The 24,745-nt window shown below is 52.1% G+C and overlaps 1 protein-coding gene across 1 annotated transcript in view; it reads right to left on the bottom strand.

Moving 5' to 3' along the window:
- LOC149522146 (uncharacterized) overlaps window positions 1-24,745 on the bottom strand; it is a 32,321-nt gene that overhangs the window by 2,848 nt on the left and 4,728 nt on the right. The window contains exons 3-4 of the mRNA XM_089771484.1: window positions 23,421-23,516; window positions 20,777-23,145 (exon numbers count right to left, since the gene is read on the bottom strand). Coding sequence (XP_089627610.1) covers window positions 20,777-23,145; window positions 23,421-23,516 — 2,465 coding nt within the window. The remainder of the gene's footprint in view (window positions 1-20,776; window positions 23,146-23,420; window positions 23,517-24,745) is intronic.

Below are 24,745 nucleotides of genomic sequence, written 5' to 3'. Positions count from 1 at the left end.
GCCTGGGAGTGCTCCCCACACAGCCTGCCCCCTGCAGAGGGGAGATGCTACTCCTCCCCCGGCACAGAGAGGGAGATGGGAGAGGAGCAGCAGGGGGCCCCCAAGCCCAGAGGTTAACAACTCATCAAGCCAAGGCAAAGGGAACGGTTCCAACTCCTTTCCCCCTGAGCCAGGCTTCCTCCCACCCATCCCCACCTCCTGGAGCGGCTCCTCCCTCCACCTGCTAACTGGTGCAGGCCCCAGTCTCCAAATTCAGTCCCCCATGGCAGCCAGCCCTAGAGTCCAGCCTACCTTTCCCCCCACCCACTGGGATACTGCTGGGAACTGAACCATTTGGGGGTGAGTTGCACTAGAGCGGAAACCAAACACTGAGGCTACGTCTACACTGGCATGATTTTCCGGAAATGCTTTGAATGGAAAAGTTTTCCGTTAAAAGCATTTTCAGAAAAGCGCATCTAGATTGGCAGGACGCTTTTCCGCAAAAGCACTTTTTGCAGAAAAGCATCCGTGGCCAATCTAGACGTGCTTTTCTGCAAAAAAGCCCCGATCGTCATTTTTGCGATGGGGGCTTTTTTGCGGAAAACAGTACTGTGCTGTCTACACTGGCCCTTTTGCACAAAAGTCTTTCGGAAAAAGACTTTTGCCCGAACGGGAGCAGCATAGTTTTTCCGGAAAAGCACTGATGATTTTACAGTAGATTGTCAGTGCTTTTCCGGAAATTCAAGTGGCCAGTGTAGACGGCTGGCAAGTTTTTCCAGAAAAGCGGCTGATTTTCCGGAAAATCTTGCCAGTCTAGACACAGCCTGAGGCTACGTCTACACTGGCAGCTTCTTGTGCAAGAACAGCTGTTCTTCCACAAAAACTTGCCGGCTGTCTACACTGCACTGAGTGTTCTTCCAGAAGTAAATTTACAGTACAGCGCCGTAAAACAGGGCTTCTTCCGGAAGAGTTATTCCTCTCCCCATGAGGAATAAGCCCTCTTGCGCCAGAGCTCTTGCAGAAGAGGGCAGTGTAGACAGGCAACATGAATTTCTTCCGCAAGAAGCCCCTATGGTTAAAATGGCCATCAGAGCTTTCTTGCGCAAGAGAGTGTCTACACTGCCATGGATGCTCTTGCGCAAAAGCCCATGGCAGTGTAGATGCTCTCTTGTGGAAGAGTTTTTGCGTAAGAACTCTTCCACAAAAGAGTTCTTGTACAAGAAGTTGCCAGTGTAGACGTAGCATGTCACTGAACTCACATCTACACCGAGCCAACCCCCAGTTCCACTCCCTACCAGCCATGGGCAGCAGTGACTCTGGTTTGACACCGAATCCTGGGCAGAAACCAGAGCAGCACCTGATCCGCCCTGTCGGCTTAGGCCCTGCAAATGCTAAGACTGGTTTAACATAGAGGTTAAACTGGGAGCCGAGCTGGGGGGGCTGGGGGAACAGCACAGGGAGGGGCTGCCCACAGATATTTGCCTTGTAAATTCTTACTCCATTGAGCAGTGGTCACCAACCAGTCGATCGGGATCTATTGGTAGATCTTTGAGCCTCTGACAGGTGATCCTAACTGGTTTGGCCAAGAGGAGATCAAGAGGCCGGCACGTCAGCTGCTCCTCCCCCCATGGCTGTGCATCTCCTGTGCTTTGCCTCGGAGCTGCCCCCTCAGGAGCCTCCTGCTTTCTGTGCAGCACAGCGTAGGCGTGCTCATGTCAAGATGCCCCCTCTCCCACTCTGTATCCTATCACCACAGAGCATCAGAACCTGGGATGGAGTTTCCTGGATCCTTTTGGGAGTGGTGCAGGGCCAGGGCAGGGCTGACCCTGTCTTAGCCCCACTGCACCACCGCCCAGGGGCCACTTGAGGTAAACAGTGTCCAGTCAGAGCCCACATCCTGAAACCGTACCCCAGTCGTGAACCCCTTCCTGCACCCCAACCCCCTGAGCCTCCTCTAGACCCAAACTCCCTTACAGAGCCTGTATCCTGAACCTCCTCCTGCATCCCTACTCCCTGCCCCATTGCGCAGCTCAGAGCAATTCCAAATCCCTTAACCTAAGACCAGAGCCTGCGCCCCCAACCCTCTGCCCCAACCTGATGACACTGAGGGAGGATGGGGGAGGGAGGGAGGATGGAGTGAGCAGGAGAGGGGGCCTCGGAGAAGGGGTCCAAAGGAGGCGGGGCCAGGACATTCCGGTTTGAGGTAGATCTTGGGTTGCACTTAAATTTAAAAAGTGATCTCGTGCTTAAAAAGGTCGGAGACCCCTGCCATAGAGGGATGTCCCCACCTCCCCCGCCCCACCAATAGTCATGGGACCAGTTCTAGGGAAACAGATCCCAGATCCCCCCCCCCCCCCGGCTGCTGGGTGGGGCAACCCCCATCCCTCTCCTACCTCACAGACTGGGGGAGCGGCCAGTCTCTCATCATCCCCCTCCCTTCCCCTGCCCCCCCCCACCAGGTTCCTCCTCCCCAGCCAGGCTGCGCTTGCTCCCATATTCCCCCACCTGCCCCTGCACAGCCTCACCCCCACATCTTCTTTGCTTCTCTTCACACACACACACACCCCACTCATCCCTGTCCCAGTTCTGCCCCCCCCACCCAGCCCCAGAATTCTTCCCCTGCCCAATTTTGTGTGTCCTCTCCACCCCCTCTAGTGCCTCACAGCCCCATGGCTCCTTCCCACTATGGAGAGGGCAGCAGAGAGGTGAGAGGGGGTTGCAGAAGGGTAAAAGGGGAAAGCAGAGGGGCAAACAGAGGGGCAGAGAGGTGAGAGGGGCAGCAGAGAGGCAAAATGGGGAGGCAGAAAGGTGAGAGGGAGCAGAAGAGAGGCAACAGGGGACGGCAGAGAGGTGGGGGTGAAGGCAGAAAGATGAGAGGGGATGGCAGAGAGGCAAGAGGGGTGGCAGAGAGACTGGGGGCAGCAGAGAGCTAAGGGGCAACAGAGAGGTGAGAGGGAGGCAGAAATGTGAGAGGGGGCATGAGAGAGGCAACAGGGGAGGCAGAGAGGTGAGGGGGGGCAGAGAGGCAAAAAGGGGCAGCAGAGAGGCAAGGGGGGGCAAAGATGTGGGGGCGGTGACAGAGAGGCAGGAGGAATCGTGGTGCCAGGGAGCAGGCAAATGACCAGTGACCAGCGGATGGAGTAAGATACTTCTTTACCTCCCTGCCACTTGGGATGGGGGTGACTCTATGGCTGCCCCTCTGCGCTCTGAGCTGCCCCGGCCAGGGGCAGTGACTGGAAGGGGTGCAAGGGGGCTGGGCATGGGGAGGAACATGACATGGCTGCACTTAGGAACCAGAGAGGGCCAGGCACTGCTCCCCTGCTGGGGCTGGGACTGCTACTCGCGTGCGGGTCTGACATTAATGCCACATCCCAGCCCTGCCCTGGGATTAAAGGTTTCTGTCCCACACTCAGACTCTATGCAGGTGGAGCTGCCTCCCAGCGGCACTCGGGGGTGTGAATTTCCCAGTCACTAGGGGGGAACTGGGACCAGTTCTGGAGGGACAGATGTGGGGGGGGCCCCGAGCTACTGACCCCAGCCCTGGCGGCTGCGGGTGATGCCTGGCAGGAGGGTTACCATGGGAACGGGGCCTGGCCTCTCTGTCAGAGGTTGGGGACCAGACGCCGGGAAAGGGCAGCAAGGGAGGGTCAGCTGGCCATTCCCTGTTCCGTTCACTCCCCCGGGCGCCTGCGTCAGCCGCCATGGGCAGACAGGACACCGGGCTGGATGGACCTTTGGCCTGCCCCAGCCTGGCCGCTCTTACAAGCCTGCCCCCGCCCATGGTAACCTTGCAGGCTGGAGGGGGGGAGGATGCAGGATGGGAGCAGCCCCCAGAGCTGCCTCCCCCCCACAGTGGAGACCCTGCAAGCCACAGTGGGGAAGCCACAGGCCAGGGGCAGTCCCCAGAGTCTTGCCCCCTCCCAGACAGGCTGCAGGTCAGGGCCGGCCACTGGAGGCCCCTGGAGTGCAGGCACAGCCCCTGGAATCTGGCCTTCCCAGAGAGGCTACAGGGGGCTGCTGGGGCAGTTGGCAACTCCCCCCGAGCAGTCTTGAGGCCACGTGGAGACCATTGGAGGTTGGGGCCAGCACCCGGCGCTTCACCCTCCTTGGACAGGCTGCAGCCTCCCTCCACCCCACCGCCATTCAAGCTGCAATTCGGGACCAGCCCTCCCCTCCCCCCACCGCCTCCCAAGGGAGCCACAAACCAGGGATTGCAGCTCCAGCCCTGCCAGAAGAGCTGCCAGCTAGAGAGCACTGCCGTGGTCCCCCGCCTTGGCCTCACAGCCCCCTGCCCAGCACCTCCCACCCCTGCCCTCACTCCATCACCCCCACCCCGTGTCCTATGCCCTTCCACCCTTGCCCAGAGGCCCCCACACACCTCCCAGCCCCCTGCCCTATGCAATCATGTAAATAGCGTGTACATTTTCCTTTTCATTCAAATAATTCCCAAGGTCACTGAGCAACGCTGGGTCCAGCTGCCAGCACATACACCGACTGGCTGGAGAGATAACAGGCACCCGGCAGCTAATGGCTGGATTCTCTGACAGAAAATTAGAGTTTTCAGGTGCCTTAAATAGTCCCTGGAATGATGGTCAAAGTCATCTCCCCCTCCCTCACAACCCAAAATGGCCCCACAAGGGACAACCCTACCCCCCACCCTCCACCCTGAGGCTACGGTGAGAGGCAGCAGCAGGAGAGGAGACACACATGTGGTGGTGCCCTCCCCCCCACCACTCCCTGCACACCCACACTCCTGCAAAGCCTCGGCCTCACCCCCTGTCCTTCCTGGACAGAGGCTCTGACCTGGGTCTGTCTCTGACACCTGCGGCTGGTCCCCAGGGAGACTTGGCAGCCGGAGCTCCCCGTTCACTTACCAAGGCAGCTGCCCCACTCTGTGCAGGGTGCCCCGAGCCAGAGCTGGGACCGGCCTCTTCCCAGCGGGGCTTGGTACCTGCTCAGCCCAATTGTCTGGGCCGAGCCCCCAGCCTGCCGCTGCCCCAGCCCACCTCTCGCTTCCCTCCAGAGACACGAACTCGCAGCTCCTGGACTGCAAGTAATGGCGCAGCCCAGGCTGGGCGGGGCAGAGCAAACGCCTGGCACAGGCACAGCCCTGCCCCAGGCACTGAGGGGGGGGCAGTCTGGGGACCAGGGTAGGCAAGCCCGACCCCCCCTCCAGGGATCACTGGGCAGATCCAATTCAGGGAGGGGCAAACGCAGCACCAGCAAAAACCCCTCCCGGTTTGTCCCCCTGCTCTGGGGATACAGGGTGGAGAAGAGGGGAGGAGCTGAATCCAGAGGGACTGAGTGGGAGCAGAGGGGGAGGCAGCAGCTGCTGCTTGGTGGGGCAGACTGGAGCTGTCTGTAACTCAGGGGCTTCTGGGATGGGGCTGGCTCGGTTCCTGCAGAGGCGCTGCAGGGCAGAGCTGGGGCGAGGAGGGACCAGGGGGCATAGTCATTTCCCTGGCCAGCCCTTTGCCCAGGGTGCACCCCTCACCTGCAGGCTGCGGCTCCAGGGCTGTGGCGAGCAGACTCTCGGGCTGCCCAGGTCTGGCTCCGGCCCCTGCCGGGAGTTTTAGGGACCTCGTGTGAGTGTCGGTTGAATGCTGGGTGGGCGCTGGATGCAGCTGCCAGGACCAGGGGCCCGCAGCATCCTGCCTTGTGCTGTGCAGAACAGCCTGGCACAGGCTGGAGACTTGTGAATCACGTGAGTTCTCTTCACTCCAGCCGCCCCCAGCTCCTTGCAGAAGGAAACTCTGGAGCGGAAGGGGAGCAAACCACCCAGATGCTTCCTGCCCCTACTGCACATTGTGACTCTCCCAGCCACCAACACCCCATCCCCTCCACCCACTTCCCCAGCAACCCTGAGACACAGCAGCACCCCTGGGACAACACAATGGCTGGACTGGGAGGCTTTGCAGGATTGGGCCCTGGCCAGCTTTCTCATCCCGCACCAGAGCCCTGGTGGGGTGGAGGCTGAGATCCAGGCAGCTGAAGTTGGCCAGTGTGTCAAGAACTTCTCCCCATCCAAATTTGCTAGGGATGTCCAAGGAGAGCCAGGTGACCAGTGAGCATTGGGCTGACGGGGGCACCGACCAGCTCACGGGTGCCATGGCCAGTTGCGGCCCGCTGAAGCTGTCCTGTCTGAGCCTGCACCAGCTCAGCAACCTTCATACAGTCAAGAGAATTAAAAGACAACAGGCTTAATATCGTTATAATAAATCAGTGATTCCCAAACTTTTTGGCCCGTGGACCACCTGGCTCAATGTAAACCTTTCCACGGACCACCAGTTGTTAATGGAAACTCACCATTAATTACATAATTACAATTGAACCATTTTGCTAGTTCTGCAGCTAAGGAGAATGGTTTAATTTCAATTATTAAACAGATTGGCTGTGTCTAGACTGGCAAGTTTTTCCGGAAAATCAACCGCTTTTCCGGAAAAACTTGCCAGCTGTCTACACTGGCCGCTTGAATTTCCGGAAAAGCACTGATGATCTCATGTAAAATCATCAGTGCTTTTCCGGAAATATTATGCTGCTCCCGTTCGGGCAAAAGTCTTTTTCCGAAAGACTTTTGCGCAAAAGGACCAGTGTAGACAGCATAGTACGAAAATGGCGATCGGGGCTTTTTTGCGGAAAACCGCGTCTAGATTGGCCATGGACACTTTTCCGCAAAAGTGTTTTTGCGGAAAAGCATCCTGCCAATCTAGACGTGCTTTTCCGAAAATGCTTTTAACAGAAAACTTTTCCGTTAAAAGCATTTCCGGAAAATCATGCCAGTGTAGACGTAGCCATTAAGTGTTTTAACTTTCTCATGTTAGTTTATCAAACTGCTTTTTAAATACAGTAAAATACTAACTTACATCCAACACAAAAAAATTCAATGTTTTCTTTATCTATGGCAAGTGTGGGTCAGGGCCATTGGGTCAGGGCCATTGACCTTTTTTGGGTCAGGGCCATTGACCCACAGAAAATTCAGTTGGGGACCATACAACTGAGAAGCAAAAAAACTCCTCCAAAACACCCCAACCCTCACTGATGTGGCCCCTCAATTGAGACACCTCACGCCTCTGTCACTCCAGCCCCATGAGGCGAGGAGAAGGGACAGAGAGGACTCAGATTCAAGGCTTCCCATAGGCCAGATTTACTTTTTGGGGGTTCCAGAGTAGTGGATTTTAGGGACCCCCTTAGGCTCTGTGGTGAGGACAAAAATGAGGGGTTCAGTGTGGGACCGAGCTGTAAGTGGGGGTAGGGATGGGGTACAGGATCTGGGGGGGAGGTGGGATGCAGTAGGGGGCGAGGTTGTGAGGCCTGGGTGGGAGTTAGGGTGCAGAAACAGGCGCGGAGTAGGTTGTCTGACCAAGGGGAGTGAGCACAGGAGCAAGGAAGGGTGCAGTGTGTGCAGCCAAGAGGGAGGGTGTCAGGAGCAATGGTGGACGCAGGAGCAGGGTGAGGGTCGGGTGTCTGGACAGGAAGGAAGGTGCAAGAATGGACTGGGGGGAGGGTTCATAGTCTGCCCAGGAGGGCGCATGCTGGAGCGGACAGCGGGTAGGGTGTCTGGCCAGGGAAAGAGAATGACTGAGGATAAAGCTGGGTGGCTGAGGGGATTCAGGGACATGGTCATAGGATGCCCTGGGAACAGAGCTGGGGTCAGTGTAACGCGAGGGGAAAAGGGGGGAGCAGAGAGGCTGGGTGCAGTGCAGCGAGGTGGCAGTGGGCGGGAGGCTGACCTTAGGATGTCCAGTCCTGCTGAGGGCAGGGTCCTGTGGGGATCCGATCCATGGTGCCCTTGGGGGCAGGCACTGAGGCGGATCAGCCCCTCCCCAGACTGAGTCCCCATGGGTGCAAACTCTGAAGGGACCTGATCCCCCACCTGCATCCTCTGGGGTCCTCAGCCCGAGTGCCACCTCCTCCCACTGCTGCAGGGCACAGTTCAGCCTAATCTGCTGTCGGGGAAGGGGGAGGGCACCAGCCGCTTACGCTCCATGAGAGCCTGTCCCATCTGGCTGGACCCCACGCAGTCCAGCCTGCCCTGCAGGACCAACCGAGGGACATGCCGTTCTTAATATGGTGGTGGCACTCCTCCGTGTGTAACTCCGTGACCCGCATGAGAGGGAGGGAGATGAGTTTGCTCTTCACTTCTGTGCCTGCCAGCTGGAGCTGATGCTGCAGCCTCACAGTTGTGCACCGGCTGCATGGCTCCAGCATCAGCGCAGGCTCCCCACTATGGGTATGTCTAGACTACACGCTTACGTCGACATAAATTTTGTAGACAGAATCTGTTGACAAAACTTATGTCGACATAGAGCGTCGAGACTACATCCAGTTCTGTTGATAAAGCAAGCTGCTTTGTCAACATAACAGTGTGGACGCAAAGGACAGTGTAGATGCAATAATGCCTTCTATCGACAGAACTCTGTCGACAAAAGGCGTTATTCCTTGTAGAATGAGGTTTACATACGTCGACAAAACTGCTGAGTTTTGTCGACGTTATGTCAACATAAAGGCAGTGTGGACGCAGGTATAGTTTTGTCGACAAAAGTCCACTTTTGTCGACAAAACCTTGTAGTCTAGACACAGCCTTTGTGAGGGAGGTGGAGAGGGTGAACTCCAACCATGAACTGCACTTTGAGAACCGCTGCACTAGATGATACATGAAGATTTTTCTTTCTACGTTTTTCTTTTTGAAAATTTAAGAGGGTTTTTCTCGGTGCATCAGTGCATGCATCTCTGGCTACGTCTAGACTGCAAGCCTCTTTCAAAAGAGGCTTTTTCGAAAGTATCTTTCAAAAAAAACCTCTTTTGAAAAAGAGCGTCTAGACAACAAGATTTTTTGAAAAAGCGACTCGCTTTTTCAAAAGAGAGTCTAGATGCTCGCTTTCAAAAAAGCCCTGTTTTCATGAAATAGCGCCTTTTTTCGACAGATGACTTTTGCAAAAAGACGTTATTCCTCGTAGAATGAGGTTTACCGCTGTCAACAAAACCGCCACATTCTTTCGATTTACTGTCGACAGAACATGGTGGCAGTCTAGACGCAGGTACAGTTTTTTCAAAAAAAGGCCACTTTAAAAAAAAAAAAAAAAAAAACCCTGTAGTCTAGACACATTCTCTGTGTCTGGCTGGCTGTTCAAGAGCTCTTACATGGTAAGAGCTAGGACCACCAAATTGGGTATGCAGCTCCCTCTTATCCTAACTTAAAGTAAGGTCAGGGTTTGCTTGTGTCAGGAAAATAGGATGTGATTGATTCTCAGAAAACCATTCAGAAAAGAGACAGAGTCACGAAGCAGATGAAAAGGGCTTGTTGGGCAGCACAACACCCAGCACCGACAGTCAGAAACGGCAGACCAGGAATGTAGGCAGGTCTGAAACTGTCAGCCAAGGTTTCCTCTTACGGCTCAGACAACTTCCTCTGCCTCCTGCTGGTTCAAATAGAGCATCCAAGCCAAGGAGCTGGGCGAGCCGAGCCCCCCAGCCAGGAGTTTTGTGGACAGAGCCCTTGGGGAGCTGGAGCTTGGCTGGGTCCTTTCTCTCCAAGTTCTAGTGACTTGCCATGTGGCAGCTGCCGTCTGAGCCCTGCCTGTGCGCTCCAGTGTCAGACCTGCCAGCCCTCACTGGAGCTCTCCTTCTGAGCAGTGTTCCTGTCCTGCCCTGGGATGGGCAGAGGGATAGGGGGGTGTAACAGGCCCTGAGGGAGACTTAGGTGTACGCAAGAGAGTGCAGCAGAGAGCTCAGTTCCCCCAGGGAATCAGCTGGGCCAGCAGGACCAACTCTAACTAAGCCATCCCAGCCAGGGCTTTGTCAAGATGGGGCTGAAAAACCTCTAGGGATGGAGATTCCACCCCCTCCCTAGGGAACCCATCCCAGTGCTTCCCTCCTAGGGAAATAGATTTTCCTAATATCCAACCTAGACCTCGCCCACTGTAACTTGAGATCATTGCTCCTTGTTCTGCCATCCACCACAACTGTGAACAGCCTCTCTCCAGCCTCTTTGGAATCTCTCTTCAGGAAGCTGAAGGCTGCTCTCAAATCCCCCCTCACTCTTCGCTTCGGCAGACAAAATAAGCCAAAATCCCTCAGCCTCTCCTCATAGGTCACGTGTTCCAGCCTCCTAAACGTTTTGGTTGCCCTCCGCTGGACCCTCTCCAATGTGTCCACATCCTTTCTATAGTGGGAGGCTTAGAAACGGATGCAGTACTCCAGATGTGGCCTCGCCAGTGCCGAATAAAAGGAAATAATCACTTCTCTAGATCTGTTGGAAATGCTCCTCCTAATGTACTTTAAAGGTACATCTACACAGCAACATTATTTTGAAACAACTTAACTGCCTGCTGTGTAGACGTGGACTATTTCAACATAATGTCAAAATATTGTCAAGTTGGAAGACTTCTTACTCTAACTCCTGTAACCCTCATTGTCCAAAGAGTAAGGGAAGTCAGAGAAAAAGTGCTTTATTTAAAAATAAATGCTGTGTAGACCAGAGCCACTCAACATGCAGACCATGGGCCACATGCAGCCCGCAGCCCATTTGTTTGCAGCCTGCAGTGGAGTTTAGGTTTATGCAGGGCTCAACATGAGGGATCCTTTGAACGTGGCCTCCACTGGGAACATGCTCCACAACAGTGAAGCGTCTCCCAAGCAGGGTGAGCACTGAAAGATGCAAGCAGATGGGCTGGCTGGAACAGACAGGTGCAGGGTGTTGGCATTTCTAGCCCCCAAGGAGGAGGTGCCGGGAGTGCCAGGGCATTGTGGGAAGTACTGACTGCTTAGCCTTGTGGACAGAGCCTGAGAGGTTCTGACTGGCTCACACTGGTCATATTTGGGTCCAGTGCCATGGCTTAAGGCTTAATATTTATTTTAATGCCCGGCAGTGTGAAAGATGCTATTTGCATATATTTCCATATATATATTTGCATGTATATGCAACTACACTTAAATTGCAGCCCTCAGCATGTCCTGTGAGTATCATTGTGGCCCCTGGGGCTTCCAGAATTGAGTAGCCCTGGTGTAGACGCTCCCAATTTCGAAATAAGCTATTTGGAAATAAGCTATGCAAATGACGTAGCTCAATTTGCATAGCTCATTTCAAGTTAAGCCCTGCAGTGTAGATTCATCCTAAAATGCCATTAGCCTTCTTGGCTACTAGGGCACACTATTGACTCATATTCACCATCTCATCCACTGGAATCCCCAGGTCCTTTTCTGCTGAACTGCTGCTTAGCCAGTCAGTCCCCAGCCTGTAACAATGCTTGCGATTCTTCCGTCCCAAGTGCAGGACTCTTCTCTTGTCCTTGTTGAACCTCATCAGATTTCTTTTGGCCCTATCCTCCAATGTGTCTAGGTTGCTCTGGACCCTATCCCTATCCTCCAACTTATCTACCTCTCCCCCTAATTTAGAGGCATCCGCAAACTTGCTGAGGGTGCAATCCATCCCCTCATCCAGATCATTAATAAAGATGTTGAACAAAACCAGTCCTAGAACTGACCCTTGGTACACTCCGCTTGAAACCGACTGCCAACCAGACTTTGAGCTGTTGATCAATACCCATTGGGCCCGAGAAATCTAGCTAGCTTTCTATCCACCTTACAGTCCATTTATCCAATCCATACTCCCTTAACTTGCTGGCAAGAATGTTGTGGGAGATCATATCAAAAGTTTTGTTAAAGTCAAGGTATATCACTTCCCAATGTCCACAGAGCCAGTTACCTCATCTTTGCTTGGAAGTGGTAGGAACCCTAGAGATAGGCCCTAGAGGGGCAGAGTTGTTCAGGTGACGAAGTGCCTGCTACACCTGAGTGAGACAGTGGCTCGCTCCTCATGGTCTCCAGCCAGCTCCCTAGGGGTGATGCATTGGCTGCTTGCTTGCTGACCTAACATCAGAGCCTTGACCCTTTGCTGCCTCTTTGCATATAGCTGATTGGCTGGCAAAGAGTGTCGCTCAAGAGGACAATGACTCAGCTTCCTGCGGCTATGTCTAGACTGCACCGTTTTATCAGAAAAAGATATGCAAATTGCAAACCACAATTTATGTACCTTTTTCCACTTTTTTTTTTTTTTTTGGAAGAGGCTTTTCCAAAATTTGGCCGATCTACACGGGGCTAAATTTTGGAAAAAACTCCTCTTTCAGAACATCCCTTATACCTCTCACTGAGAAGAATACAGGGATGCTGAAAGAACATGCCAGCTTTTTCAGAAACTGTTCCAAAAAAAGTGGACGTGTTCCCTGGATGCGGCAGAGCTTTTCCGGGATACCTCTGGTATCCTGGAAAAAACTCTGCCGCACTATTCCAGGTCTTTTGAGCAAGCCCGTTATTTCAAAATGTAACTTCCAAAAGTTACAGTTTGGCTCACTCTTCCAAAATCTCTGTAAACCTCATTCCGTGAGGATTAAGGGATGTTTTGTAAGGGTGCTCAATTTCAAAATTTGGTGCTGTCTAGACAGTGCAAATTATGAAATAAACCATTTTGAAATTAACTCAAAATAAACTATACAATTTGCACCGCTCAAATTGCATAGCTTATTTTCAGATAAGGGTGCAGGATTGATGCACCCTGAGTGACTGAGCAGATCAGTGGGAGGGGCCTGATGCCATCACAATTGTAGGGTCCCTGTGCTCAGCCCATGCCAGTGGCAACAGACAACTTGGAGGAAGCCAGAGCCGGGCAGGACCAGGGGACAGGATAGGTATGAAGCAGAGAACAGAGACAGGGTAGCAGAAAATGAATAGGTTCATTCTCGCCTATTAAAGTTAATTCAAACTAACGGCTGTTAGTTCGAATTAACTTTGTAGTGTAGACATACCACCAGTGAGTTAGAGCCCAGCTCTGATCCCAGCTCCCTGCTTCACCCACCAGTGTACTGACTTCCTCGCTGCCATGGGGCTGTTTGTATAGGGCTTTTAGAGGAGATTGCAGGCTTAGTTTTGTACAATAGCCCAGGGAACATTGTGAAAAGCCAAAACCTTCCCACCCTCGGTTTTCCTGGCCAGCCAGCGAGTAGCACAAAGGTACTCAGCAGGGTTGATGTTGGGTAGTTTGAAATAAACCCGCCCCAGCTCAGATGAGGTGGTTAAGGCATTGGAGTGCTAATCCATTGTGCTCTGCACGTGTAGGTTCAAATCCCATCCTCATTGGATGCTTGCAACTCTCCCTCTTGCGTCTCACAGAGCTCTCTTCAGTTCAGTGCCTGCCCCTCCTGCCTGCCACAGCCCCCTTCCCACTGCAGCATGGGAAAAGGGGAAATCTCCACAGAGACATTCCCAGAGGTAACCCTCAATTCCTTCTGCCCTCACAGGGAAACCTCACAAAGGAGATTCCAGGCAGCCAAGCCATGGGGATCTCTGAGATTGCACCTGGCTGTTGCCATGGTCCCTTTGTGAGGTCACTGCCTCCCAACCACCTTCAACCAATGAGCTGAGGTGCTGCAAAAGGCCCTTGTGATGCCACTGCTGCCTGACAGGGCTCATGTCCTGCCCCGGGCAGCCCCTTGGCATGTTTGAGCTGCTCCCCCATGTCACCCCCCCCCCTCACTCAGGCCTAGTTCTGGGACTCAAACAGGGAATATCTCAGGGTGCCACATGCAATCAGCAGACTTTAAGGCAAGAAGAGACCATTAGATCCTCTCATCTGAGACCTGCCCTCTCCCCTGTATCAGCAGCCTCCCGCATGGCACAGCAGTGAGTTTTGCACCAAAGCACACTCCAGAAAGGCATCTGATCTTCATTGCCAGCCCCCCAGAGGTGGACAAAGCACCACACCACTTGGGAGTGGGGAGGGATCGATACAGTGACAGGAGGGGAAGTGACCCCAAGGCCACACTTGTGAGTCTGTATCACACACACATGCACAACAGCCCTGCACTCCGGCTGTACAGGTTCCTTCATTCTGCTCTTTCCTAACACTGGCAGGCCTGGTTGCACACACTGCTTGGTATTGACAGAGCTATTGCGGGAGAGATGCACTAAGTTATTGGTTATTGTGAGGGGCCTCCTGGTTTTCCACCTGAAACTGGGATGCCCTCGAGCCCTGTGTCTCACCAGCCTGGGCCCCTTACTCTGTGCTGCAGGGATGAGGTGGAAATGGCCCCTGACCCTGCACTTACACAAAGCTTTACACAGCCCGGGACAGACCCGGCTGCAGTTACTGTGAAGCTTCTCCCCATCTCTGAAGCCTGGTTCTCCATCCCTGTCCTATCTTGCCACAGTCCTAAGCCTGAGCAGTGTAAATGTATTACCCTGGGCACCAACCTTCAATGTTGTGAGGCCAACGCAGCCCAGGTAAAATCTCTCTCAACTCCAGAGAGATAGGCTTGAGTGACTATGAGCAGTGAGCATACAGGGCAAAGACGATCACCCAAGAAATAAACAAAAAAACCATCTAAGCCTCGGAAACTGGACAGGCTTGGAACATCTCACCCTCGTACGCAGTAGGAACAGTCCACCAAGCTTTTAGACACAGGCAGGCAGGCTGGCCAAAGGGCAGAGGCTGTGAAAGCTGATAGCTTGCCTGAGACCTCCAGGAACCAGCATGAAGCACTATTCCAAGCATATCTCTGACAGGAGCAGAAGGGGATTGATGAGATAGGGAGTTGTGGAGAGCGTCTAATGGGTTGCGCAGCAAGTTGCCCTGGTTAGGGGTGTGGTTAAAACACAGGCCTCGCTGTGAGCAGGTTTGAACCTGTGCAGGGAAACCCTGGTGGATTTCTAGTCCAACACCTTCACCACTCAGCCATCACAGTTGGAAGCACAGCCCTGCGAGCCACTGGGAAACAAATTGAAAAATTACCAGACATAAAGGCTGTATCTACACCGGTCACTTATTCCAGAAAATCAGCCGCTTTTCCGGAATAACTTGCCAGCTGTTTACACTGGCCCCTTGAATTTCCAGAAAAGCACTGATGATCTAATGTAAAATCATCAGTGTTTTTCTGGAAAACTGTTCCAGAAAAGGGCCAGTGTAGACAGCACAGATTTCTTTTCCGCAAAAAAGCCCCAATCGTGAAAATGGCGATTGGGGCTTTTTTGCGGAAAAGCACGTCTAGATTGGCCACGGACGCTTTTCCGCAAAAAATGCTTTTCCGGAAAAGCATCCTGCCAATATAGACATGCTTTTTCCGAAAATGCTTATAACGGAAAAGTTTTCCGTTATAAGCATTTCTGGAAAAGGGTGCCAGTGTAGACGTAGCCCTAATGTCTGGTATTTTCTAATTAGGTAAGTTTTATTATAATTAGGTGTATCAGTCCTTAGCTGTGAACTGCCAGGCTGGAAGATGTGCTCACGCTGCCTGAGTGTGTCTACCTGCCAGGCAGTTTGCAACTACTCGAGGGAGGGTATGTGTGTGTATATGGGAGGGGGGGTTAAATGGAATCCCTGGCCAGACTCACTCGTCTGCCAGGGTCTGCAGGTGCCTGGGTCAGTCCAGCTCCCCGCCCCTTCTCCTCCTGATCTCCCCAGTACAGCCCTGCTGCCCCTGTCCAGCCCTATTTCTGGCAGCTGGTTCCCCCCACCTCCCACCGATCTCCCTCGGTCAGCTCCACTCCCCTGACGACCCCCCCCCCACCAGCCCCGCTACCCCCATCCAGCCCTGCTTCCAGCAGCTGGTTCTCCTGTCCATCTCCTCCTGATCTCCCCTTGCCGCCCCACCCAGCCAGCCCTGGTTCCACCATCTGCCCTCCCCAATTTCTGCCAGACAGCCTGCTGCCCCCAACCCTGCTTCCGCCGCCCACCCGCCTGCCTGCCCCAATCTCCGTGGGACAGCCCCGCTACTTCCTACCCTGCTTCTGCTGCCCGCCCGCCCAGATCTCCGCGGGACAGCCCCGCTACTTCCAACCCTTCTTCCGCCACCCGCCCCCTCCAGATCTCTGCAGGACAGCCCTGCTATCTCCAACCCTGCTTCCACTGCCCACCCGCCTCCCCCCATCTCTGCGGGACAGCCCTGCTGCCCTCTTCCCTGCTTCCCGGTGGCTGGTTTCCCCCCACACACACACACCTCCTCCCAGCCCACCCTGCTCTGCTCCCCTCCCAGCAGCCATGCTAAGGCCCGGTATTTTTTTTCCACGGCCCGGTACTGAGCCGTGGTCCATAGTTTGGGAAACGCTGGCATCGCTTATTTCAAAATAGCCTATTTCAAAATTGGGAATGTCTATACAGCACTTATTTTGAAATAGAGCACTCTTCCTCCAATTTCCCTTACTCTTCATACAATGAGGGTTACAAGAGGTGGAGTGAGAAGTCCTCCAGTATGACAGTATTTCAACACTATTTCAAAATAATTGTCTTCTGTGTTGACATGGACTAAGTTATTTTGAAATAATGTTGCTGTGTAGACCTTAGGATGCATTAGGAGAGGCATTTCCAGCAGATCTAGAGAAATTATTATTCCCCTCTATTCAGCACTGGTGAAGCCACATCTGGAGTACTGTGTCCAGTTCTGCCCACCCCACCCACCCTCCATGGAAAGTGGACGCACTGAAGAGGGTCCAGAAGAGTGCAACCAAAATGTTTAGGGGCTGGAACATGTGACCTACAAGAAGAGGCTGAAGGATTTGTACTTGTTTAGTCTGCTAAAGAGAAGAGTGAGGAGGGATTTGTCAGCAGCCTTCAACTTCCTGAAAGGAGGTTACAAAGAGGATGGAGAAAGGCTGTTCACAGTAGTGACGGATGGCAGAACAAGGAACAATGGTCTCAAGTTACAGTGGGAGAGGTCTAGGTTGGATATTAGGAAAAACTATTTCACTAGGAGGGTGGTAAAGTTCTGGAATGGGTTCCCTAGGGAGGTGGTGGAATCTCCATCTCTAGAGGTTAAGTACCAGCCTGACAAAGCCCTGGCTGGGCTGATTTAGTTGGGCTCATCCCGCTTTGGGCAGAGTGCTGGACTCGATGACCACCTGAGGTCTCTTCCAGCCTTAGGATTTTATCATATGATTCTATGACATGCCGGTGGTCATGGTACATCCAGGTATCAATGACATAGGGAAAGATAGGCAAGAGGTCCTGGAAGCAAATTTAGGTGCTAGGGAAGAGATTGAAATCCAGGGCCTCAATGTTAGTGTTCTCTGAAACGCTTCCAGTTCCAAAGGCGGGGCCACGTAGACAGGCAGAATTGCAGGGTCTCAGTGCCTGCATGAGACAATCATATAGCTTATTTCAGAGGGGTTGTAGTATTGCCACCTTTACTTGTGCAGTGCCTTCAGAGAAAAGTACCCAGAGAGTGGGGGCTACTGGCTACATACCCAGCTCCGAATGCAGCACAGAATGGTAGCAATATCACAACTCCTCCAACAATAACCTTGTGACACCTCTCCACACCCCACAATTCCTTTATTGGTCAGGATCCCAACAATTACACGACCATGAAATTTCAAATTAAAATATCTGAAATAAGTGATATTTATGGTTTTTAAAATCATCTGACTGCAACACTGACAGAAAGGGACCACGAATAACAACAGATACTACTTTTGTCTTTAGAAGAATTTTTGTACTCATACACATGTATCATTTTTTACTTCAAGTTATGAGTACTGGCTCTGTACTTCTATTTGGTGTTTTGTTTTTGGGAGATTAACAACAGGCTTCACCCACCTGTTGAGAAAGTGTCACTAATCATATATATAGAAATACTTGACTGACAATGCACCTCAAGTGGTGCCAATCCACAGCTGAAGACTTTGCTGTGTACCTTCACACCAACATATAAGACATGGGTCTTGTATAAAAGGAGAGTCGTGAAGAGACAGGTGACTTGGTCAAGTGACAAACTCCATTTTAGAAGGTACTTTCACACAGCAAGAACAATGGAATTCCCTCCACAAGGGCAAGAGTATAAAGGGGGCCCTGAGGTTTCTCCATTTTTGTCTTTATTCCAGCTTATCACTTCAGGAGCATCTTTGCTATAAATTGAGCCCAAAAGGACTGATGGCCCACCCTAACAAAGGATGTGATCCAGAGAGATTTAAGATAGCTGTTTATTCCATCTCCGTTACAAGCCTGCACCAGGAACATTGCAACAGGTATATGTATTTTGTTTCTTTTAACAATTTTACTCTCAACACTTTCTTTCTTTCTTTCATTATTGATAAATCATTTGATTTTAGATTCTAAAGGACTGCCACAGCATGCTCTTTTAGGTAGGATCTAAAGTATAAATGGACCTGGAAATGCGGCAGATTCTTGGGGATTGTGAGAACCTGCTTGGATTTGGTATGATTGGTTTTTATAACCTTCATCTATGGAAGGTATGGTGCCAGTTGTGGCACTAGAGAAGCTGAGGGGGTTTCTCTGCAGTGTGGCTTCTCCTATGTCTAACAAGGACTGGGCTCTCACTGAAGCTTTTATCACACTTAGGGCATTTATACTCTGTTCCACTGAATTTTTCCCACACATGCGTAGAATGAGTTTTGTTAGGGGCACCAACAGGGAGGGAATGTGACACCATCTCTGTATTGGTGCCCAGAACCAAGTTCATGTGGTAGGAGTGGGGATCAGCAGTTTGGATTGTGCAAAGGAGGCTCAGGGCTGGGCAAAAAGTTGAGGAACAGGGGTGTGAGGGCTGGCTCTGGGGTGGGGCTAGGGATGAGGGCCTCAGGGCTAATTGAGGGCTCCAGCTAAGGGGGTGATCTCAAGGATAGAGAGGATTGAATGCAGGCCACTGAAAGGCTACATCCAGGAGAGAAAACTCCCATGAGCTCACTCTGTCTCTGTCGCAGTTATGGTGCTATTGTGAAGGGGGAGAGGGGGAAGAAATCTTTTTGCCATGGTAGCTCTGCAGCTGCAGGATAGCCAACTATCCTCTGGCCAAGGCAGCTCTGGTCCGGGGTTGAGACCACTGGATAGAGGTATCTCCCCCTCTCCCCACCCTCAGAGCCCTAAGAGCTCACATGGCATTGAATATTCTGCAGAAGAGCCACATGGCCACACAGCTTAAAGCAGAGTTAGGCAATAATTTTTATGGGGGGGGGGGCTTTCCAAGATCTTAGAAAGTGATCCAGGGCTGCACTCTTCCACGATATTAATGGAGGAGGTGCAGGGTTGGGGATGGAGGTTGGATGCAGAAGGGAGCTTGGGAAAGGGGGTTGGGGTGCAGGAAGAGAATGGAGTTTGGGAGGGAGTCTGGGTGAAGGAGGCAGTTGTGACCTAGGGCAGGGGATTGGGTGCAGGGTTTTGGGATGTGACTTAGTGTAGGAAGTGATTGTGATCTGGGGAAAGATATTGGAGTGCCCGATCTGGGAGAAGGAGGGGAGAGACTGGAGTTCCAGAAGCAAACTCTAGCCAGGAGACAGCCAACAGCCAAGTCTGCCTGCCTGCAGAGCAGAGGTTAAAATGTTTCTTAGTCAGCCAGCCAGCATACCCAGCCACGTGCTTGTGTGAACAAGAGGGGAGGGGGTATGGTGCTTTGCGGCTGCCTGTTATTTAAACAGGAAGGTCCCATGGGCCAGTTTCTGGCCATAAGCCAGCCAATGGGATTTTGCTAGGGGCACAGGCAGTACCTGAAGCTTTCCCTGTCCCCTCCAGGATTACAGTTTTAATGGGAAATAGGGCCCAGCAGCCATGTTACCAGGTGGGGATATAAGTGACTAATTAACTATCTGTGATGGAATGGACAAGGCCCCAATACCCCTGTGGGAGGCTTTTCCACACCCTGCCCAGTAACAGAAATAGAAGAATGGTCCTCCTAGTAGAACAGAGTGGCAGCCTCTGCTGCTAGAGCTGAAGTACCTGCATAAGTACTCTCTGCTACTGCAGGGCTACTGCAGGGCTGCTCATTCTGCCTCTTGCTGTGCTTCCAGTATCGCCTTCTGTGCCTCTGCAGTGCTATGCTGCTGCTGGGCCAGCAGACTCTCCCACTCCTCCATTACCCCTTGTATGCAGGGATGGCTCATAACTCCCACTCCTGGTACCAGTGTAAAGGGTTCTGCCCTTCTTGTGAGCACCACTCAGTGGCTGAGGAGAGTCTTATAGTCTCTACTCAGCTGTCTGCAGGAGAGTAAGTTTCTGGTATGTGGCCTGGGGCCAGACCTCTTCTTTTACCTCTGTTGCGGCTGCTGGGGGGTTGGGGGAGGGACCCAGGCCCACCCACTCCTGTGGGTTCAAGCCCACAGACCCTATAAGTAGCAGTTACCTGCAGAGTCTCAAAGTGATTGGTTGTCGTCACGCTCCCTGGGCCACTTCTCCAGGAAGCTATTCCATCCAGCCCTTTCTCTAGGGCCTTGTGATCAAGTTCTCCCTGTTCGGGTTCTGCAAGGGTTGCCATTGGCTTACTGAATAGTCAGCCATGGGACCTGATTCCGACCAGGTATGAAGTCTAACGCCTACTCGGAGCTGTCCAGAGTACTGATCTTCTCCCAGTCAGCCATTAGTTGAGCTGGGTTGAGCTCCAGGAATGAACTGCCAAGCCCTGACCTAGCAGCTTCTTTTATATCATCCTGCTGCACCCTGATTGGCTACCACAGAAGCTGCCACTCTGTTCTGCTTGGAAGACCTCTCTTCTCCTCCTGTTGCTGGGCAGGGTATGGAAAGGCCTCAAAGCAGGGATATTAGGGCTTTTCACACTATCCAATAAGCATAAGCTTATCAGATAGTTGACTACTCCCTCAGCTAGTTGCTCCCTCCCATCTTGCTGCCTCTATCAGACTAGTCCAGGGAAATTCCATCAATTAGCTGATTAAATGAAATTTAACATTCCTATTTCCAAGTGGCTTGCAGGGCTGCAGGGAAAGCAAGGCAACCAGCCTGAGGCTCCCCACTGCTTCTGTGGGCTAATCTGGCCTGCAGGCTTGTAATTTGCCCAGACATGGCTTAAAGGGAACTCAGGTTATAGGGTTTCTCCCCTGTGTGGGTTCTGTTATGTTGAATGAAGTCTGACCTGTGTTTGAAGCCTTTTCCACAATCAAAGCAATTATGGGGTGTCTCTCTTGTGTGTATTATCTGGTGATCAATGAGGTGGGAGTACCGACTGAAGCATTTCCCACAGGCAGAGCATCTGAAGGGTTTCTCTCCTGTGTGGATTCTCCTGTGGATAACAAGATTTGAGCTCTGACTGAAGCATTTTCCACAGTCAGAGCAGGTGAAAGGTTTCTCCCCTTTGTGGCTTCTCCAATGTGTATTAAGGTGTGAGCTGCAACTGAAGCTTTTCCCACAGTCAGAGCAGCTGAAGGGTTTCTCTACTGTATGGCTTCTTTCATGTTTCACAAGGTCTGACCTTTCCTTGAAGCTTTTTCTACAGTCAGAGCAGCTGAAAGGTTTCTCCCCTGTGTGGATTCTCTTATGTCTAACAAGGTGTGACCTCTGACTGAAGCTTTTCCCACAGTCAGAGCAGCTGAAAGGTCTCTCTCCTGTGTGGGTTCTCCTATGTGCGACAAGACTTGAACTCTGACTGAAGCTCTTCCCACAGTCAGAGCAGCTGAAAGGTTTCTCCCCTGTGTGGGCTCTCTTATGTTGAATAAAGTGTGACCTCTGTTTGAAGGCTTTTCCACAATCAGAGCAGTTATGGAGTGTCTCTCTTGTATGTTTTATCTGGTGATCAATAAGGTCCGAGTGCTGACCGAAGTATTTCCCGCAGTCAGAGCAGGTGAAGGTTTTCTCTCTTGTGTGGATTCCTTCATGTTTAGCAAGGTCTGACCTCTCCTTGAAGCTTTTTCTGCAGTAAGAGCAGGTGAAGGGTTTCTCCCCTGTGTGAGTTCTCCTATGTCTAATAAGGTGTGATCTCTGACTGAAGCTTTTCCCACAGTCAGAGCAGCTGAAAGGCTTCTCTCCTGTGTGGGTTCTCCTATGTGCAACAAGACTTGAACTCTGACTGAAGCTTTTCCCACAGTCAGAACAGGTGAAGGGTTTCTCTCCTGTGTGGGCTTTCTTATGATGAACCAAGTCTGATCTGTCTTCAAAGCCTTTTCCACCATCAGAGCAGTTATGGTCTGTCTCTCTTGTATGTATTATCTGGTGATCAATGAGGTGGGAGCGCCGACTGAAGCATTTCCCACAGTCAGAGCAGCTGAAGGGTTTCTCCCCTTTGTGGATTCTCTTATGTCTGGTGAGATTTGACTGCAAACTGAAGCTTTTCTCACAGTCAGAGCAAGTGAAGGGTTTCTCCCCTTTGTGGCTTCTCCAATGTATAATAAGGTGTGAACTGCAACTGAAGCTTTTCCCACAATCAGAGCAGCTGAAAGGTTTCTTCCTTGCGTGGGTCCTGCTATGTTTAATAAAGTCTGACCTGCGTTTGAAGCCTTGTCCGCATTCGGAGCAGTTATGGGATGTTTCTCTTGTATGTATTATCTGGTGTTCAATGAGGTGGGCACGCCGACTGAAGCATTTCCCACAGTCAGAGCAGCTGAAGGGTTTTTCCCCTTTGTGGATTCTCTTATGTCTAGCAAGATTTGACTGCAGACTGAAGCTTTTCCCACAGTCAGAGCAGCTGTAGGGTTTCTCCCCTCTGTGGCTTCTCCAATGTTCAATACGGTGTGAACTGCAACTGAAGCTTTTCCCACAATCAGAGCAACTGAAAGGTTTCTCTCCTGTGTGGCTTCTTTCATGTTTCACAAGATCTGACCTCTCCTTGAAGCTTTTTCTACAGTCAGAGCAGCTGAAGGGTTTATCCCCTGTGTGACTTCTCCTGTGTCTAAGAAGATGTGACCTCTGACTGAAGCTTTTCCCACAATCAGAGCAGCTGAAAGGTTTCTCTCCTGTGTGGGTTCTCCTGTGTGCAACAAAGTTTGAACTGTGACTGAAGCTTTTCCCACAGTCAGAGCAGCTGAAGGGTTTCTCTCCTGTGTGGGATTTGTTATGTTTATCAAGGTCTGAGCTCTCACTGAAACTCGTCCCACAAAAAGAGCATTTGAAGGGCTTCTCTCCTGTGTGTTCCTTTTCATGTTTAAAAAGAGTTGCACAATCACTGCAAGTGCAAGGTGACTGTTGATGGGGGATTTTCTGTTGAACAGTTTCTGTGTTTGTTTTCACCCCTTTGCTTCTGTGACTGGATTTACCCTGCCCCTCTCCTGTATAGTTTCCCTGACACCTTTGTGGGGTACACTGACTCTCACAGGTCTCTCCTTGTTCAGGACTCTGAGAAACATGCCCTTCAGATCTTTCCAACACCACCCCACTTGGAGCCATTCGCTCTGGTCGTTCCTGCTGAAGACTCTTCTCATGGTTCTCACTCAGCATCCCATCACCTGCTGAGACAGAGAGAGAGAATCCAGACAGGAGTTATTCCCTGTGCTGAGCTGAAAGGAAACTAACAGAGAAATAGAAAAAGGGAACATACCTAAAGAATGGCTTGAAATATTGAATAATCATGAGCTGAGTTCACCCTCCTTCTCTATAATCTTTTCCCCCACCCAGCACCCTCAGACAGGCCGAAGGGGCAGTTAGACTTGATGAAAATGCACAAGTGACACCTGCTATGAGGACACAAAAATGGGTTTCTGAGTCAATTTAGCTGAATGCTCACCTGTGTGGGTGTCTCTGATGATCTCCCCTTCCTTACAGCCCTGGAGATCCAAGACCCACAGGTCTTCCCCTCGCTCCACCCAGGAGATCACATTCGCTGTGGAGACAGGAAATCCTCTTCAGGGGTGCAATTAACTAAGTGGGGATCTTGTTCATTGAGGTTTGTGCCATTACTGCTTCCAGAGCCAGGATCTGAGTTGCCCACCCAGAGAGGCTCCTTCCCCACCTTGCACAGGCTAGGCTCTGGCTGGCAGAAGATCCAAGGACACACTCACCTGCAATAAAGGTGCATCCCCCCTGCCTCAGGAATGGCCCAGCTGATTCCCCAGAGGAGCTGAGTTATCTGCTGAGCTATCTCTAAGGTACAACTAATTTTCCCTCATGGCCTGTTCCATTCCCCCATCCAAGGGAAGGACAGGAACACACTGCTCAGAAGGGGAGCTCTAGTGAGGGCTTACAGGGCTGACACTATAGGCAGCGTTAAGACTGCAATTGCCACATGGCGGGTCACTAGGGCTTGGAGAGAAAGGACTCAGAAGAGCTCTAGAGCCCCAAGAACTCTGTGCCCAAAACTCCTGGCTGGGGGGCTTGGCTCGCCTTGCTCTTTGGCTCAGATGCTCTACTTGATCCAGAAGGAGGCAGAGGAAGTTGTTGGAGGACAAAATGATCCCTTGGTTGGCTGCTTCAGGCTGTGCCCATGCTCCACACTCCTGGTCTCAACTGCCTGGCTGGGTGGACCCTGCCAGATACCCACAACACCTGCCACTCTCACGGCCAGCCAGGGCAGAAACGGGCTGTGCTGCTTCTCTGTTGCTTGTGGGTTTTGTTGCAGATCAGCTCCCCCTCTGCAGCCTCAGTTCTACTCTGCCACCAGCAGCAGATTCTGTGTGGTTTCCCAGCCTCCCTCTTGTGGCCAGTCTGGACTGACATTTGGTGCCCCCTCTGGGCTGCACAGAATCTACCAGAGGCAGGAAAGGTCTCTAAGACTACACCCCCTCCCCCCTTCCAGGGACTCAACCCACTGGCACAAAGGGGACCCTGCAGGAACTAACAGCAGCTGGACCCAGACCTCTGGTATCTGCCGTTCCTGTCTGGGCCCTTCCACTCACACTTCGGGCCAAGGCACAACATGGGCAAGATGGTGGGGAAGCACATTGAGACCTTGGCTATGAGAAGAGCAGCACCACTGTTATGTTCCTGAACTTGCTTCCCTGGGAAAGGGTATGGAAGGGACAGTCTCTAACACAGGAGCCAGGATTTATTGGATGGATACTCCTGACATTGGGAGGCAGGAGACAATGAGGGACCCTGAACCAAACCCAACCC

Source organism: Pelodiscus sinensis, chromosome 19 (assembly GCF_052426305.1).
Source record: "Pelodiscus sinensis isolate ZL-2025 chromosome 19, ASM5242630v1, whole genome shotgun sequence".
Lineage (NCBI taxonomy): Eukaryota > Metazoa > Chordata > Testudines > Trionychidae > Pelodiscus > Pelodiscus sinensis.
This window is presented reverse-complemented; position numbering and strand designations above follow the sequence as displayed.